At 57.0% G+C, this 17,267-nt stretch overlaps 1 protein-coding gene across 4 annotated transcripts in view; it reads right to left on the bottom strand.

Moving 5' to 3' along the window:
* ADAMTS2 (ADAM metallopeptidase with thrombospondin type 1 motif 2) overlaps nt 1–17,267 on the bottom strand; it is a 181,999-nt gene that overhangs the window by 5,179 nt on the left and 159,553 nt on the right. For 3 of the 4 annotated variants that reach the window (XM_058668836.1, XM_058668835.1, XM_058668837.1), the window contains 10 exons: nt 16,732–16,907; nt 15,686–15,819; nt 12,477–12,600; nt 11,388–11,468; nt 9,807–9,973; nt 8,692–8,851; nt 7,269–7,401; nt 6,513–6,720; nt 4,044–4,173; nt 3,434–3,523 (listed from right to left, as the gene is read on the bottom strand). In XM_058668836.1, the coding sequence (XP_058524819.1) occupies nt 3,434–3,523; nt 4,044–4,173; nt 6,513–6,720; nt 7,269–7,401; nt 8,692–8,851; nt 9,807–9,973; nt 11,388–11,468; nt 12,477–12,600; nt 15,686–15,819; nt 16,732–16,907 (1,403 nt within the window). Of the gene's footprint in view, nt 1–3,433; nt 3,524–4,043; nt 4,174–6,512; nt 6,721–7,268; nt 7,402–8,691; nt 8,852–9,806; nt 9,974–11,387; nt 11,469–12,476; nt 12,601–15,685; nt 15,820–16,731; nt 16,908–17,267 lie in introns of those variants that run through there. The other variant, XR_009246108.1, reaches the window with a different exon arrangement.

Here is a 17,267-nt window from a genome sequence, read left to right as displayed (position 1 = left end):
ATCTCAATGCCATCCATACGTGGCATTTTCCCTGGGTGGTCTCCCTTTAGCCTCACTTCCTTTTTAAACTTCACGTTTATTTTAGGAGAGCGCTTAATAGGACTGCCCTTTATAGAAAGTGGGTGCAATAGGGCCTGGCGGCGTGGCCTAGCGGCTTAAGTCCTCGCCTTGAACGCCCCGGGATCCCATATGGGCGCCGGTTCTAATCCCGGCAGCTCCACTTCCCATCCAGCTCCCTGCTTGTGGCCTGGGAAAGCAGTTGAGGACGGCCCAAGGCTTTGGGACCCTGCACCTGCGTGGGAGACCCGGGGGAGGTTCCAGGTTCCCGGCTTCGGATCGGTGCGCACCGGCCCGTTGCGGCTCACTTGGGGAGTGAATCATCGGACGGAAGATCTTCCTCTCTGTCTCTCCTCCTCTCTGTATATCTGACTTTGTAATAAAATAAATAAATCTTAAAAAAAAAAAAGAAAGAAAGTGGGTGCAATAGAAAAACAACCCTGAACCTAAGCACAAGGATTTTAAGTCTCTAGTTCAAGTTTTGGTTTCTCGAACCCTGGGGAGGCACTTGGGCCTGGTGTGAGGGAGCTGCTGCTGACTGGTGCCAACAGAGCCTCTTACACCCGCTCAGAAGCCGTCATGGTGAAGAGAATCGGGCAGGGACCGCTCTATGCAAACCCCAAATCACCCCCTCCCACCCTGTAGCCCACCCTTTGGAGATGCTGGAAGGCAGACAACCTCTTTCTTTCTTTAATAAATGGATGGTGGGCTCATGGGTCCGTCCTGCCATTCAGAAGACAATTCAGTTAGTTTAAAAAGTGTATGGTCCCCTTCCTCCACGTGCACACTTCGGATGTTCCCTGGGTGGCCAGGTGCTAGCCTGAGCCCTAGCCAGGGGTGTCCCTTCACAGCGAAATGGTTCTTGACTCACCCTGGGAGGGAAGTCAGAATGGGAAGCCACTTGTGGCACACCAGCCCCTGTGACTCTCAAGCTATGATGCCTCCTGGTCACAAGCGTAGCTCTGCAAAGCCAAAGCAGCCACGGCTGCCGCAGCCCCTGCAGCTTGGGCCTGGGTCCAGAGGCCGTTTCCACAAGGCTGGGTAGCTCCATGCCTCTCTTTCACATGACTATCCATGCTGTCCTTATGGACAGGTGCAGGGACCACTAAGAGCAGAGTTCGGAACACAGTGGTCGGCACTAAGCACGCATAACACATGCACACGCAGACATACATGCCTGTGACCGTGGTGACCAGACAGAGCCACTACTGCCCTGCCCAGCTCCCTGTGTGGGCTAGAAGCACCTCTTGCTCCCTGAACAGGTTGCCTAAGACTGAGCATTGTGCTGGGAGCCAGGGCAAAGACCCGGACCCTGTCCTCTGCCTCCAAATCCAGGGAGAGAGCCCTCAGGCATGCTGTGCCCGGTAAGAACGGCGAGGGACCGGCCATCCTGCCAATCCCTGCTGCACGGAACCCAAAGCAACTTCAGAAAGCCCCTGTGGAGCCCTGTAGGTGCTGCTGTGTTAGTTTCACAAGTACCCATGAGGGCCACATGCCCAGACTGCCGTCGTCAGGCAGAGACAGCACCTGAGTCAGAACTCAGAGGATCAGCGTCACCATGACGGCGAAGAGAAGGAGCCATCAGCCTGCCAAAGGCCGAGCACCCAGCGTCACTGAATGTTTTATTGAGTTTATTTGTGAGATGCATGACAGGAAGTCTTGTTTGTTTGTTTTTTTCCATCATCAGGAGAAACAAAGGGTCATTTTCACAGTCACTTTGGCACACACTAACGTCATCTCATTTCAAAAAGTAAAACAGAAAGCAACAACAATGGAACCCATGGGGTACGTCATTAAGTACATACAAAAACACTAATAAAATATCCCTGAAAAACCAAAGTGCATATAGACAGAGAGCACAAGGCCCCAGGCGGGCTGCAGCGTCTGCTCAGCCACACGGGTCACTCACGTCACCTCGTCAGAGCTGGGAGTTAACAGTCGCGAGGATTAGGACACAGTTACACACCGATTATGTACATAACAGTAATTAGTGCCGGGAGGTGGGGTGAGGGAGGGGCGGCGGTGGCGGGCGGGGTCCAGCAGGGACGCAGTGCTAATACGAAGGTGGCAGGAGGGCCGGGGGTGCTACATTGGTCACGGCTAAGGGCCCAGGTGTGTCACCCTCTGGGTGTAAGGCCTCGCAGTCGGAGCCCCCACGGAGGCTCCACGCAACAGTCATTGCCGACTGGCTAAGTGGGCATCGACATGGGAACCCTCCGCCCTTCCTGCAGAGATGGATTGAGACCCGTGCACCTGTCTCGACGCAGCAGGGGCAAGGCCATCCAGACTCGGCTCTTCCCTTGCAGGGTGAATCGGAACGGCATCCCCTGCACATTCCCTGCCTGCCTCATACCCTCTGACGCTGAAGTTAGCAGCCTGTTCTGTTCGCTTTTAACTTTAAGGCATTTTCTACATAGTTTGTTTTCTAAGCAAAAAATAAAAATTGAGGTAATTCTGTAGTTGTTCATACTGGAAGATGAGGCACAGCCATATCAGACAACCTCTCTCTCTCCCTCCCATTCTCTCAACCTCATGCTCAGGGCCATGCGCACACGATGAAGAAAGGCCATCAGAGCAAATGGACAGAGTGGAAGTGGTTGTGTGTCCCCCGAGGTCCCACTGCGGGGACAGGTCCCCTCCGCCTCCTCTGCTTGACCAGGACCCCTGAGAAGACGGGGTGCAGGGCTGTGTGAGTTACAGACGCGAGGGCCGGACGGAAGCAGGCCACAGTTTCACAAGTCAGAAGGACACATTCAGCAAGGGACAGCAGCAGCAGCAACAGCAGTGGCAGCCGGGAAGCCCCTGACGCCGCCGGAAGCTCAGGGCTGGGTTGTCACCCGGCACGGAGAGAGAAAAAAGAAAAACACGCGGCCTAGAGCCCCTCTGGCCTCGCCCCCAGGGTGGGCGGGCCGCGTGTGAAAGAGGCCAAGGCAGGCTTCCCCCTCGGACTTCCGAGCAGCAGCTTCAGCCTAGAGCGAGGTGGCCCCACGAGCTGGTCACACGGCGGCGAAGTGGTCACATTTGCACTTGGGCCTTTGGCCCCTCCAGCACCACGACGGATCTTTGCCCCTTTACAAGCCATCGCCAGTCAGCTCCCGGCCTCCCAAACCCCACCCCCACCCCAACAAGAGGCCAGGGCCCCAGGCCAGGCCACTGCCAGGCCTGGGCCCGGCTCGCAGCAGCTGCAGGAGACACAGGCTCCGCGGAAAACACACCGAGCACACACAGGCCCGGGAGTCAAGATTTCACCCAAGAGAGCTCAGGGAGAATCAAGGGAGCTTCCCAGAGAGAGAAAGGAGGGGAGCCCAAGGCAAGCTCCACAGGGCGCAGGGCATGCACTGGAGGGCAGAGGCAGAGTTATAAACGGGCCGGTTACTTGACGAGATCTTCTGAACGGGCCTGTCGCCATCTGGGCGGGACAGCCACTGCACCACGTAGCTTTTCTTGGAGGGGTCCGAGGTGTTTCCTGCAGAGAAGAGAGGCTGTTGGGACACGGGGCTGGGACTCCCCACTCCACTACCCTAGGCAGAGCAGCAACACAGCTCCCTTGGGGCACACAGGCCCCAGTTGTCTTGCCCACGCCCAGCTCAAGTCATGGATCTGAGGCCCTGGCTAGCTCTCCCACATCTCTTCCCCCATGTGTGCTCCACAGCAATCTCCATCCCGTGGCTCCAGTCCTGAGCTGGGATAACAGAGCAGCTTGTTGGGAAAGAGAAACTCCACTTGCCTCCCAGTTGTGCAGGTGCCCCTAACAGTTCCTGCAGTGTACCTGATGCCTTCAGGAAAGAGGGGAACTGTGACCAGCAGTATCTGCTTGCAAGCTGCTGTGGAGGCCAATAGAGATGACGGATGTGTGGCACTTGGCCAGGCATCCAAATACAGCAGGCCGAAACTGCCTGAATCATTGCACAGTGCTCTCGCTCTCCGCTGCTGCCTGCTTCTGGGGGTTGGAGGTGGCGGGGAGGGGCAGGGCAGTAGAGTCTTACGGAAGCAGGGGCTGAGCCTGCAGATTCTTGCTGTCTCAGGCCGTTCCTCCCGGCAGATGCCAAAGTTGTCATCTGAGGTGCGGCAGAGCACTGGCCGCTCCTGGGTGCCGTTGCCACAGGTCACTGAGCACTGCAGGGGGAGAATCACTGGTCAGGGTTGATCTCCCAGGCAGGTTCTCTGGCCAGGAGAGAGCTGGAAGAGGCTGTGACAGCCATGCCTCACCTCCTCTGAATGTGACCCAAAGGAGACTGGCTGGGCTCCAGGGGCAGAGTGCAGGTCAGAGCTTGCCCACTCTCAGTGGCCACCCCAACCTCCTGGGCTCCAAAGACAGGACACACGTGTCCATCTCTGAGCCAATGACTGTTAAACACAGGTGTGCGATGCCTGCCTGTGGCCTGGTGCTTGTGGGAGCCACAGGCAGGACACTTGGTCTTCAGTGTGGTGATGACAGAGGCATCTTTCAAGGCTGGGGCCTCTTAGGAGGTTGCTGCTGTTCCCTCCCTGTCTCTCTCCCAGCTGCCTTCTCTGTTGGTAAATGCTGGGGCTGTGACGCCACCTGCCAGGAGACCGTCCTCAGAGTTGAGCTGATGGCTGCAGCAGGCCCTTGAGCCTCCAGAACTGTGGACTGAATGTATTTCTTTTCCGGGTTTGACACTGTCCCAAGCAGGTTAAGCTGTTGCGTTCAATACTTGCATCCCATATGGGTGCCAGCTCTACTGCCGGCTGTCCTGCTTATGTGCCCAGCTCCCTGCTTATGTGCCCGGGAAAGCAGCCCAAGATGGCCCAAGGACTTGGGCCCCTGCACCCACATGAGACACCTGGCTGAAGTTCCTGGCTCCCAGCTTCAGTCTGACTCAGCCCTGGCTGTTGTGACCATTTGGGGAGTGAACAAGTTAGAAGATATTTCTCCCTCTCTCTAACTCTACTTTTCAAATAAAGACTAAAATCTAAACAAACAAAACCCCCACCTGTTTTCTTTATAAAGGACACATCCTCAAATATTTCATGATAGTAATGGAAAAACAGACTAAAATGAGAACAATTCAAAAGTATTTTTTAAATGTTTGGAATAAAGCCATCCATAAAGCATATTCATATAAACAACACAACTAGTAAATGTGCAGTAGGGGGAAAAATCTATTGAAATAAGGCATTTCCTAAAAAAACAAAAAACAAAAACAACTTTATGGAAAATTGAATTAAAAGTAAGCTTGCTTTGGTGTAAAAAAAAAAAAAAGTTCTGAAATCCCTGAGCAGGTTTCGCATAATTGGTATCTTCCAGGGACTTTGTGAGGCCGCTTGTACATTTCTGTTGGAGGGGCCAGATGCCAGGGGGAGTTGCCCTGTGCCGGGGCTGCGGGAGATCACCAACCCACCCCAGGAGACTCGGGCTGAAAAGGGAACCCTGGCTTTCAACTCTGGCCCTTCAGCATGCCCACACCCTCAGCCTCACTAGGCTGGAGACGGGCCACAAGTATGGGATGAGTGGACTCAGCAGGCCTGGGGGTCTCCCATCTGGCACAGTCGCAGAAAGGGGCTGTTTTCAGGACTGGCCCAGGGTGGTTCCCCGGCATGAAGGCTTTCTGCTTTTGCAGTTGTCCTGTGGTTCCTGCCAGCAAGACCATCCATGGTAAAGCCATGATTCCCCTAGTGCAGACTTGGACTCCCAGGCTCTGTAGAGCAGCACTCCACAAGTGTTGTCACGCGTGACCGCTTCAAGAATGCCACGGCACTTCACAAAGCTCACGGAAAGTGGAATTTCAAAGGCAAGTTATTTGGCACCCCAAGATGTTGAAACCAGAGCATGGTTTTCTCATCGTAGGCATTTTTCACATAAGATGAATAAAATCCCCCCTTTTGCACAGCATTCCACCTTCCAGGAACTATTTGTGGTGGCCCTGAGTAAGTCCCTCCTTGGGGGAGGGAACACCTGGAAGCTGGGTCCACTTCCCACTCGCTTCACTCCACCTGCCTTTCCCTTTGCTGATCCATGGCCTTTCGGTGTCAAACACTCTGACTGTGAGGGGGACGCCGGAGTCCCAGCGGAGATGAAGGAGCCTGAGACTGGTCTTGGGGAGCCCTGCACAGCAGCTGTCAGCCTTGCCTACGCCTCCTGGAGCATCTCTGTAGCCCACCGCCCACCCGCCCACCTTCATTACTCCCTTGCAGCACTAGGCCGTGCCCCTTCCGCTTCCATGCTCTGAGCTCTTTGCAGGCTTATCTGGTCTTCTGAGATGAGTTCAGGGCCTTCCTCGTTCACAGTGGCCCTGACCATCTGATGCCCCCCTCAACCTCCTGTAATTCCAGATCCCAATAGAGCTAACCCAGGAGCAAATCTCCTTCAGGGCAGCGAACTTGCATGCTCCACCATGTACACCTGTGAAGCACTGACCGTGTATGCACATGTATGCTGCCCCGTGGGCATGGCCAGGTGGGACACCTGCCAGAGCCTGGGGCTGAGGCCTTACCTGAGACCAGGGGCCAGCTCGCCAGCGGCCGGGACACAGCTCCCGGTTGCAGGCCCGGCGACTCTCGGGCCGGTTGTCGTTGCAGTGCTTTGTGTGCACGGAGCGTGTGGTGTTGTTGTGCAGCGGCTGGACACAGCGCACGGGACGCACCTGCATGCCTGTCCGCCCACAGCTCTGGCTACATGGCTCCCATTCGCCTGTGACCCACCTGCCAGGGCAGAGCAACTCAAGTCAGAGCCCCTCTGCCTGTGATCCACCTGCCAGGCAGAGCAGCCCTGCTCAGTGTTCCTCTGGCCCCCAGGGGTTGAGGTGTCATGCCCTGTAGCCTTGATGAACACAGAATGGAGAGAGGTGGCCTACTCCCCTGCCCAGAAAAGCAGCCTGGCCAAGCCTCGGGGCCTGCAGAGCAGAGCTGGAGCCAGTCTGGGTACTCAGGGACTCAGTTTCCCTATCTGGGTGCCACCACGCATTGTCATTTCTATGACGCACATTATTGATCCAGCTCAGCAGGTCTGATGCTGGGACACACACTCCCTCTGATCTGTAGCCTCCAAGACCCCAAAGAGCCTGTGGAATGCTACGGAAGTATCAGGTGGTCAAAACTCAGAGCTCTAAATCCCACCCCACCTCTGCTGCGCATGTGTATGTGTGTATGAGGGGAAAAGTGGTGGTAAACCCAGTGACCTCTGGCCCCCTCTCTCCATGAAGACTCTGGACAGGGCTGGGGACACCTTCCGGGCTGCTATGGGCACTCACACAGGCTGGGAGCACTCCTGCTGGTTGCAGGCCCTGCGGATGGGCTTGGGCTTCACGAGGGCGTGGCAGAAACCCCGGTGCACCATCTTGTGGTCCAGCCTCCGGCGGCAGCCATACTTGGTGAACTGGGACCCTGAAGACAGACAACTTTATGGGGTTTCAGTGGGGGACGACCCAACGCAGCAGAAATGGGGTTTTGGTGGAGGGCAACCCAAGGCCTGAGGCAGCAGGCACCAAGGAGTGAGCTCCACTGGCAGAATCTGCCCCAGGGAGGATGTGCAGGTGCTGAGGCGGCTGTGGGACAGGACGAGACTCCCGCAAGACTGAGAGACACAAGGTGCCTGGCCACTCCCCTGGGGCCCCTTGCTAACTTTCTGCCAGCTAAGGCCAGGTCAAGCCTCTCTCCCATGTCTTTGCCAGGGCCCCTGACCTGGCAGGAAAAAGTCTCTGCCCCTCCCTCTTATCACAGCTCCCAGAACTACTCCCGGTGTGGGTATACCAGTTGCTGTGGGCATTTTGTGGGCAGAGGCATGGGGCATCCCCCAGCTTCCACTCCACTAGCCCCTGCAGCAGCAAGGTTGGAGCCCCAGGGCTTGTGGCCTAGGTAGGTCAGAGATGGCCCAGGGGCAGGGCTGGTGCTGGTTGGTAGAAGCACCCTCTGACACCAGGAAAGGAAGTTGGCTCTTTATGCTGAGACCACAGGGAGCCGTGAGGGTCATGCTCAACTCAGTCCCTGTAGTGGGTCATTTCAGGGTGCAGGGTGGACACAAAGGCCAGCAGACAGATTGGGAAGGCAGCCCCAGTGGGATGGGTTGGGGTAGGTGCAGGGGCCAGATGGGGGACTCTGTAGTGGGGGTGCCCTTATGTCTGCCTGTGTATGGGAGTAGGAGCCCCATCCCTTGTGAGCACCTCCTTGTCCTCCAGCTGTGGCACCAAGGGAGGTATGCCCTGTACCTAGCCCCCAGCAGTGGCTGGCCAGCCGAGCTCAGGGCTCCCTGTGTGACTGGACCTTTTCCCAGCCAAGGAGGAATGCTGAGGTCATGGCCGGGTGGCACACCAGCCCTGCCCTAGGAAGTTCTGAAGAGCTTTTCTAAATGAATGGTGGAGGTGAAAGGCAGGACCTCCTGGGCCCCACCTGAGTGTGTCCTGCAGATGCTGGTGGGGGACACCCATCCGAGCCATGCCCCCTTCATCCTCCTACCCTTCAGGTTGTGTCTGCCCTGATGTCCACCCAACTGCCCCTCCAAGCTCAGGCTAAGGCCTCATCCCCCCAGGGAGAAGTTCACGTCAGGTGTGACTCTCCGTGCCCCTGGGGCCTATCTCCTTACCCTGGGCACATGGTGGGCAGGTAGAGGGTGCTGGCCACTCTGGAAGTGCCCAGCAAGGTTTCCCTCGCCCCCCTGTGGTCATCCTCACGGCTCACCTCCGCCACAGGGCTTGGAGCATGGAGACCACTTCTTCAGGGCCCACTCGTAGCCCACGGAGTCGTCTTCCAGGACATTGTTGTCATCCACGTTGAGCGAGTCCTCATGGATCATGTACTTGTATGTCAGGGAGATCCGGGCGTCTCCCTCGGGGATCACCTGTGCCACCCATGCCCCCCAGGACCTTCTGTGAGTGCGTCTGGCTGGCTGGCTGCCCGTGCTCCATGGAGGACAGGGCAGGAATATGGGCCCAAGACTAGGGTCCTCTGAGTCTCTGGTCCAGACGCTTTTGTCAGTCACCCAGTAAATGTCACCTTGCTTCACATGTCCCATTGACAAGCACCCTGCAGTACCGTCACCAGTGCCCCCTCTAGCCTGGGCATTGGTGAGCCACATCCCAGCCTGCACAGGCTTCAGCAATAGCCCAACATAGGAATGCCTAAGCATGTGGACCCTAGGATCCCAAACAGACTGCCAAGAGGACACCGGCAACATCATGGGAACAGCAGCCAGTACACTGAGCAGTAGGTGTTTCCAACCCACCCAGCAGTGCCTGTCAGTAGACTAAAGATTTTCACCTGCGGGCTAGAGGTGATTTTTAATTTGCAAATCTGCATATCATGCATGCAGATAACATTGATGGAGGGAGGCATTTACAGGGTCCTGGGGTGGGGATCACAAGTGAGTGGAAGGGATGCACTCCTGGCCCACCCTGACACCTGCTCCCCAGGTGCAGGGCCATGCCTGGAGCACTGGAATCTCACAAATCCATTTCCCGTAATGTGTGAGTTCTGTGGCAAAACATGTGTGTTTCACAATTAATTACAATCCAATTTTTAACAATGGTTTGAAAATCCAGCCCCCTCTGCTCTCCCCACAGTCAGGAGCAGCCTGTAGCCACAGGTCCAGGAGAGCTGGGTGGGTCTGGATTGGAGACAAAGTCCATGTGATGTGGGTCAGGTTTCCAGCGGGGGCCCAACAGGTGAAGGCACCTAGGAACACGCCCAGTGGAAGCCAGCAGTGAACGTTACTGGACGGCAAGCTGATGGGACACCCTGAGGTCACTCAGGCAGGACCCCAGGCCCTGTGGCATCCATGCCCAGGCCCGACTCACCAGCACAGTGATGGTGCCGCGGAGGGGGCCCATGGTCTGCAGTGTCTCTCGGCCGTCCTCATCCCTGTACTCCCACTCCACACCCATGGCGATGAAGCTTTTGGAATTGGGATCCACATGGTTTTCTTCATTTAAGATGAACTTGCCCGTCTCCAGGTTCTTGACAGCTGAGGATGACAGACCCCCCAACCTCCAGCACAGACCCTCAGCTTGCAGCATGGCCAGGGGGTGGGGCAGGTGGGATGGGGGAGAACAGAGCACCTGTCCTCACAGTTGGGTCTCCTGGGGTCTGTTCCCGGCTGAGCCCAGCCCTGCCTGGAGGCTCCAAGGAGACTGGAAGATCCCCTGTGTAAATCCTCCCACCTGCACACATGTGCTTCTGTCCAGTTCAGCACTCTCCTCATGCCCTCCCCTGGCCTGGGTGGCCCAGGCCTGCGCTGGTCAGCCACATCCCCACAACCTCTTTGGAGCACTAAGTTGGTGTCTAAGGATCATGGCGCCATCTCTACCAGCCACAGGGCACCTGCTGGACAAGAGAGCGGTGGTCTGCCAGGGTCTAGGGTCTCTTGCCATGGGGTGAACAGTCAGCCAGCTGGAAAGACAGAGCCCCCAGTCAGAGGCTGTGGTTACAGCCCTGCAGGAGGCCTGGCCTGAAGGACAAGGCCATGGAAGCTGCTGGGCACACACACACACTGCCCGACTAGCAGTCAGGAAGGCCCTGCCACCCGCGGTGTGAAAGATGGCCATGTGGGCTGCTGGTGTCTGGCTTTTTGTGAGAAAATCACTGGCGGTCCAGGCCTCCTGCTCTCTAGGCCACACCAACGGGCTGAGGCCCTGTCCTGGGCTCACATTAGTGGTCCTGGGCCCAGTCCTTCCTTTTCTCCCCATCAGCAGGGTGGCCTCTGCCCTAGACACGGGCGAGGAGCCCGGGTGTGGGCAGACAGCCTTCTTGCTGGAGGACTGATTCTGGCCTTTGCCTTCTAATGTAAGTGCTACAAGTTTTGCTTTTTGGGTAGTGATCGAAAGTTCTTTAAATCACAACAAAATGAGGCTTAACAGTGAGCAGAGTGCTTGTTTTACTTTGGGGAGTGTGTGTGGGGGTGGTTGATTCAAGGTCACGGTTTGGAAGACCCTGGCCCAGTCTAGTCTTCAGGGCAGTACAGATAAGGGCGGGACCAAGACTTGGTTGGGGGTTGAGGGAGGAGGCCCCACTGAGGTGGAGTACACCAGCTCACAGGCAGGACTGGCGTTGGGGAGGTTGTTAAAGCTGTTGTTGAAACAGCCATGCTGTCCATAGTGCCAGGAAGCCCCCTGTCAGCCAGAATCTTCGGAATTTAAAAGGAGTGGCAACCAGAGTACAGCATGGAAGCTCTCCCCAGGCTGGCCTTGGCGCCCTGGGGTGTGCCATTAGGAGCTCTCCGCGCCTTCGCGCCTTGGCACTCAGGTCCCAGATCCTGGCCTCGTTGAAGGCAGAGGCCCCAGGAATTCTAGGCCAGCAGGTGAGCAGGGCTGCCCAGGTCTTTGATGGTCCCCACACTCTGCTTCCTCCACAGGCTGAGCTGTCTAGAACCCGAGACTCACCCAGGTGGTGGCTGGTGGCGTCTGCCTCCTGGATGAGCAGGTGCCTGGCTCCCACAGGGATCTCGAACATCTTGATGTAGCCTTGGTGTGGATGCAGGGGGACAAGGCCCAGTGAGCAGACGGCAAGCCCCACCCACCCACCAGGAGAGGGGCCAAAGGGGGAGTGGCCCAGGCCCCTCTGCTTATCTTCAGTCCCCAGGCATCCCACTGGCCTCTTCCACTGGAAACACAGTGCGGAGTCCAGGCTGCATTCTTCCAGGCAGGGACTCAGAGCTGCCATGTTTAGAAGGGAGGCTCTGGGTTCCCCTACTTGACCTATGTAATTTTCAGCTGCTTGCTCGGCAGGTGTCATCAGACATCCAACCTCTGGTGGGGCTGTGGTAAGGCCAGCCCCCAGCTCCCGTCTTTATTCTATCGCTTTATTCTCAAAGAGGTCAGCTAAAGTGGTTTCTCCCCATTACAGAGGTGGGCTGACTGAGGTCCAGAAGGATGCAATTGGTAGCTGCTGGCCTGTGCAAAGAGCTGAGGCCTGGTGGAGGCACTTCCCCAGGCATGAGTGTGGTTTGAGCACATCAGGAAGGGCCCTGTGTGCTGCGGCTGGTGCTGGTGGTTGTTAGGAAGCAGTGCGACCTACAGGGACAGGGGCCTGGTGGGAGTCAGTCAGGGCCTGGGGGCCCTCTACCACACAGCACCACCGTCTCCACCTCATGTGGTCTAGGCCCTCTAGGAACCCAGGTCACAGCCAAATAAACCTCTTCACTCACATGGTGCCCAAGTCTGGACAGTGGAGACAACAATGCAAGAGACCAAGACAGAAGCCCACCCCAGAGCCTGCCTCCCCTGGCGAGGGACCTGTAGCACCTAGCCCCACCCACGGCGCCTGAGAAGTCAGACCTTCCATGCTTCCACGTCACCTAGCAGCCCAAGGAAGTGCTGCTAAAAGCCAGCTGGGGGGGAGGCTGCTGCAAGGCAGAACTCCAGTAGAGCCTCCTAAGGCCTGTTCTCTGCCCAGTCACCTGGGGCCCTCTCCCTCTGCTCCCGCCTCCCCCACCTCTGCCAGGACAGGACTGACCCAGCGGCGGGACTCACCGTGCCTCTTGGGGGAGCGCGTGAACGTGCCCTTAACCACCTTGCACCGGGTGTTGTCTCCTCCGCACACGCCACACTTGTCCTCCTGCTTGCTGGAGCCGATCACCCCATCGCAGCCCACCTTCTGCAGGGGGAGCAGGCTGTGAGTAACCTGCACACCTGGCACCTGCCTGTGACCTGGCACCAGTTACCCCTCTGCACACTATCAGGGTAGAAAATCGGGCTCCAATTTCAGGAGGAAGTCAGAGCCGGCTAGCCCTCTCTTGGGAGTGTGACATGAAAGATGCCCCCTTGCGGCCCCAGAGGTTCAAGGGTTAGGACACAGCAGGCCTTCAGGGGACTCATTTGCTCTGGCACTGTAGAGCAGAGGCCTGGCTTCAGAGGCTCCTACCCTAAGGTCCACTCCCTGGCCAGTCCACTCAACACCACCACACTAGCACTAGAATTATTCTGTCCAGGGAAAGGTGATGCTCCGCTCCAGGCCACGGGGGGGGGGCGGGGAGGCAACAGCATACTGAAGTGATTTGATTTTCCACAGTCCTAGCAGTGTCCACTGCTGGGCTCAACAAGGAAAATCCCTCTTTGGGGCTAGTCTGTGCCCACTGACCACCCCCAGGGTGCTTGATGGCATCACAGATTCCCCCCTTCCTCTTGGCTGCCAGGAAGCTCGGTGCTAATTCTCCCTTAGAAATCTTCCTACGCCAACTAGGAGAAACTCTTCCTCCTGGCACTGTGTGTTCTGGTGCTGGTCTTACCAGGACCATGGCGGGCAGGGGGCTCTAAGAGCAGCTCCTCTGTAGGGGATCAAGTTCGCAATCTTTGGCTTTCAGCTTTTTTATTCACTTTTGGCAGTGAGCAGGGTCAAAGCATTCTGTACAAGGAGCATGCTCGTGTTTACATGGAAGGTTCTGGTGGGCCCAGCCTGGGAGCGCAGGCATCACCCCGTCTGTGCACCCCCACAGGGTGCTCCTAAACACTGTTTGCTTCCAAATTTGTAACAGGAATGGGCCTGATGTTGCTTTCTAAGCACAGGGTAGCTGGCTGGCTGGGATCTGGCCCCAGACATTACCCTGCACATCTTAGGAACTCGTGTTTGGGTAGAATTCTTGGCAGCTGTCAAGATGCTGCATCCTGGTGTACACACAGAGTCTGGCTTAGGAATTACGCCTGGAATTGTGAGCTCTTTCTAATGAGGGTCCTACCAGGCAACTGGACAGGCTGCAAGAAGATGGGGAGGAGGAGGGAAGAGAAGTACAGCATGCTATATGAAGTCACAGTGGTTCTGGGATTTCCTGCTGAGAGGCACAGAGTGAGTCACAAGGGACAAAGAACAGCCAAGCTCTGGGTCCAGCAGAGACGGCAAGCTGCAGCAGCGGCTTGGCATCCCTTTTCCCGGAAGTTTGGAGGGATATTGTCTGGCAACAGACAGGGGAATTGCTGGCCTTGCTCTTGCTAGGCAATGCAGCCCTCTCAGGGGTTCCAGGGACAGCATCTCATCCTTGGAAAAGCCCCTGATGATGGCAGGTGCCATTCAACACCCAGCATCATGCAGCCGGCTTCACTCAGGGGAGCAGGAACACCAGGCAGATGAGGCTGTGAAGGGTAAATGTTGCTGCTAGCCTACCAGCTCTTCCCTTTCATTCTGAAAGAGCTGATGGTGCAGAGAATAACTCGGGTGGAAGATGTTGCAGTGCTAGCGGGTGCCTATCCCCTGGGGGTAGGGTTGGGGGCAGTGGGGAGCTAACGAGATCTGGCTTTTCTGTCTGTGATACAGTCCTGTCCACCAGGTCCCCCCACTGTACAGGGGTTTTACAACCTGCATGCAATGAAGCGTTCTGAATTCACCAAAGCATGGACCCTGTCGGCCTTGCTCATGCCTGGTTCGCCAAGCCACTGCTGTGCGTGCCGCACCTGGGGGCAGGTTGGCACACCTCTTCTTTCTCCATCTTGCTGTGACCTGCTGGGGATCATGGTAACCTTCCCACACAGCCTTCCTGATGCATTCTGCTTCCTGATATTATGACTTTCATGGTACATCTTTGTGGGGGACAGCACAGAAATACAATCTGTAGTTGCCACAGGTCCTGTTTAAAGTCGTTAGGTTTGGATGATCCCCCAACAGCTACATGGTTTTCACCCGAGTTAGGTTCCCAAGAGGGATTAGGACACTCTTCTGCTTCTGTTGTCCGGGTCAGAGGTGAGGTTGCAGTCATGCCCATGAGATGGTGAACTGGCACACCCAGGTTCAGAATCGTGGACAGCTGCTTCTACTGCTAACGGCGCCCCCTACTGGGGGACTGCACTCAGAGAGTGTGTGTGTGTGTGTGTGTGTGTGTGTGTGTGTCCCTTGGCCTGCACTTTGCCATTTAGACATCTTCACATTCTTCCCATGAACACACTTGCCACATGCAAAGCAACCTCTCTTAAGTATCCAGCCCAACATTGTCTTTATCTGACTCACCTGACCCACATACACCCAGCCAGTTTCCCCAGCCCTCAGCCAGGCTGGGGCTTGGGACCCCACAATACAGCCTCCTACCTTTTCTAAAGTATTATTTAAAGGAATTTGGGCCCGGCGGCGTGGCCTAGCAGCTAAAGTCCTCGCCTTGAAAGCCCCGGGATCCCATATGGGCGCTGGTTCTAATCCCAGCAGCTCCATTTCCCATCCAGCTTCCTGCTTGTGGCCTGGGAAAGCAGTCGAGGACGGCCCAAAGCTTTGGGACACTGCACCCGCGTGGGAGACCCGGAAGAGGTTCCAGGTTCCTGGCTTCGGATTGGCGCGCACCGGCCCGTTGCGGCTCACTTGGGGAGTGAATCATCAGATGGAAGATCTTCCTCTCTGTCTCTCCTCCTCTCTGTATATCTGGCTGCAATAAAAAAAATAAATAAATCTTAAAAAAATAAAAAAATAAAAAAATAAAGGATCCCAAAAGGGTGCCTGCTTAGTTTTGCAGTTTTTTGGAGGTGGGGGGGTAGAGACCCTGGCCCAGGTTCTCCAGACACAGAACCTGGCCCAGGCGCTCCCTTACCCCTGCATCCGGCCAACCCCACTGCCTCCACAAGCCCTGCCCTGCTGCGGGTTGAGCCTAGCTGGACACCTGGGTGCTCAGACAAATTCACACTCCCAGTCATGGCCTTGAGCTCAGCACAGTCCCTGGCAAGGGTGGGGGACTCCCGTGGCCAGCCCACCCTGACCGCAGGGTACTCACCCGGCAGTCCCCGCGCACACAAAGGCTGAAGGCGTCCTTGTAGGAGCAGCGGGTGCCGTCATGCACCATGCGCTTCATGGACACCACCTCCCCGGTCTCCTTGGACTCGCAGTAGAGGTGACAACGCTCCTTGGCTGGAGGGAGGTGGTATGGCATTAGCCGGGAGCCGGGAAGCAGGGCTCCTGAGCCTGCTGGCTTACAGCACCCACACTAAGGGAACCCCGTCAGGAACCCTGGCAGCAAGTTCTGGATCTCTGTTCGCAGCTAAGCCGCAGCCCCAGGGCACCCTGCGAGCTTGGTGCCCTCCTGAGCTGCCAGCCCGGCTGCCTGGCCCACCAGGTCCACACGCTCCACTAAGCCGTGACTTTGCTCTCTGCGGTCTGAGTGGCTGCTCTCACCCCCTCCCTCTCTGCCTCTCAGATCCATCCTGAGCAGGCACCACCAGTGCTGACGGATGTCCTACCCCACTACATCTCACTACCTTGCTTACTACTTCTGCCTCACGTCTGACTTCTCTGTTACAGGAAGACGAGAACCTCTGTTCCAGTGGTGCCTGCTAGCAGCACAAGGCACACAGGATGTGCAAACGCAGTGCCTCTGTCCCCAATGGATCCCTGCACTGGTGCAGCCCTGCAGCCGAGCGATGGCTGCACAAGACATGTCACAGCTGCAGCTGCCAGGCTTTTCTGTCCTGTGAGGCCACAGCCGCCTTAGGGTGTGTTTTCCTAAACAACGCCTGTGTCCCATCCCAGGGATCCCTGCTGAATCAGCTCTTCATTCCCGGCCCGCCCAGCCCTGCACCTCCAGTCCTGCCCACCAGGTGGCGACGGCGGACTTCAGTCCTGCTCAGCCTCTCTGGCCTTGCTCTGGCTTCCCTTGGATTGCTACCCTGTTCCGAACCCAAGTCCCACCCACCCACCCCGAGCAGCAGGCCCGTGGGCCCTGAAGAAGCATCGCCACAACCTTGCCCCAAGTACAGGAGGGTGCAGGCCCCAGCTGCACCTCCATCGGCCCAGATGCTGAGCCCCTGCTGTCCCTGGTCTCACCATCCCGGTGCTCGTGGGGTAGCCAGTGGTGCTGGCCATCACCATGCTCAAAGTACAGGTCCCACTGTCGGCACTGTTCCTCGCGGAAGTCGGCCAGGGTGTCTGGGCAGTCCTGAGGGTTGCAGAGCTGGAAGTCGTAGGCAAGGCCTGAGCAGGTGCGGCCACCATTGGCTGGGCTGCAGGGGAAAAAATACAAGACCTGCCTCTGGGAGCCACTGGGTAGCCAGCACTTGGGGTGCCACTTGTGGAACAGGGGGTCCCAGGTGGTGGTCCCAGCCTTTGCCTGCAGCCTGGCCCAGCCCTGGCTATTGTGAGCATCTGGGGAGTGAACCAGCAGATGGGAGAGCTCTCCCTAGTCATCTCTCATAAATAAATAATAACTAAAATTTAAAATGTCCCTAAGCGTTTGTGAGAATGCAAGGGTCCCCTTCCTGCCTCAGCTTCTACCCAGGGTAGTAGCTCGGGGCTGCAGACAGGAAGGAGTGAGCACGGGCAGAGAGGGTTCCGTGGACAAGCTTGGGAGCTGGCCCCACGCA

Source organism: Ochotona princeps, chromosome 9 (genome assembly GCF_030435755.1).
Source record: "Ochotona princeps isolate mOchPri1 chromosome 9, mOchPri1.hap1, whole genome shotgun sequence".
Lineage (NCBI taxonomy): Eukaryota > Metazoa > Chordata > Mammalia > Lagomorpha > Ochotonidae > Ochotona > Ochotona princeps.
The sequence above is the reverse complement of the archived record's forward strand: the minus strand, read 5'-3'. Positions and strand labels throughout refer to the sequence as shown.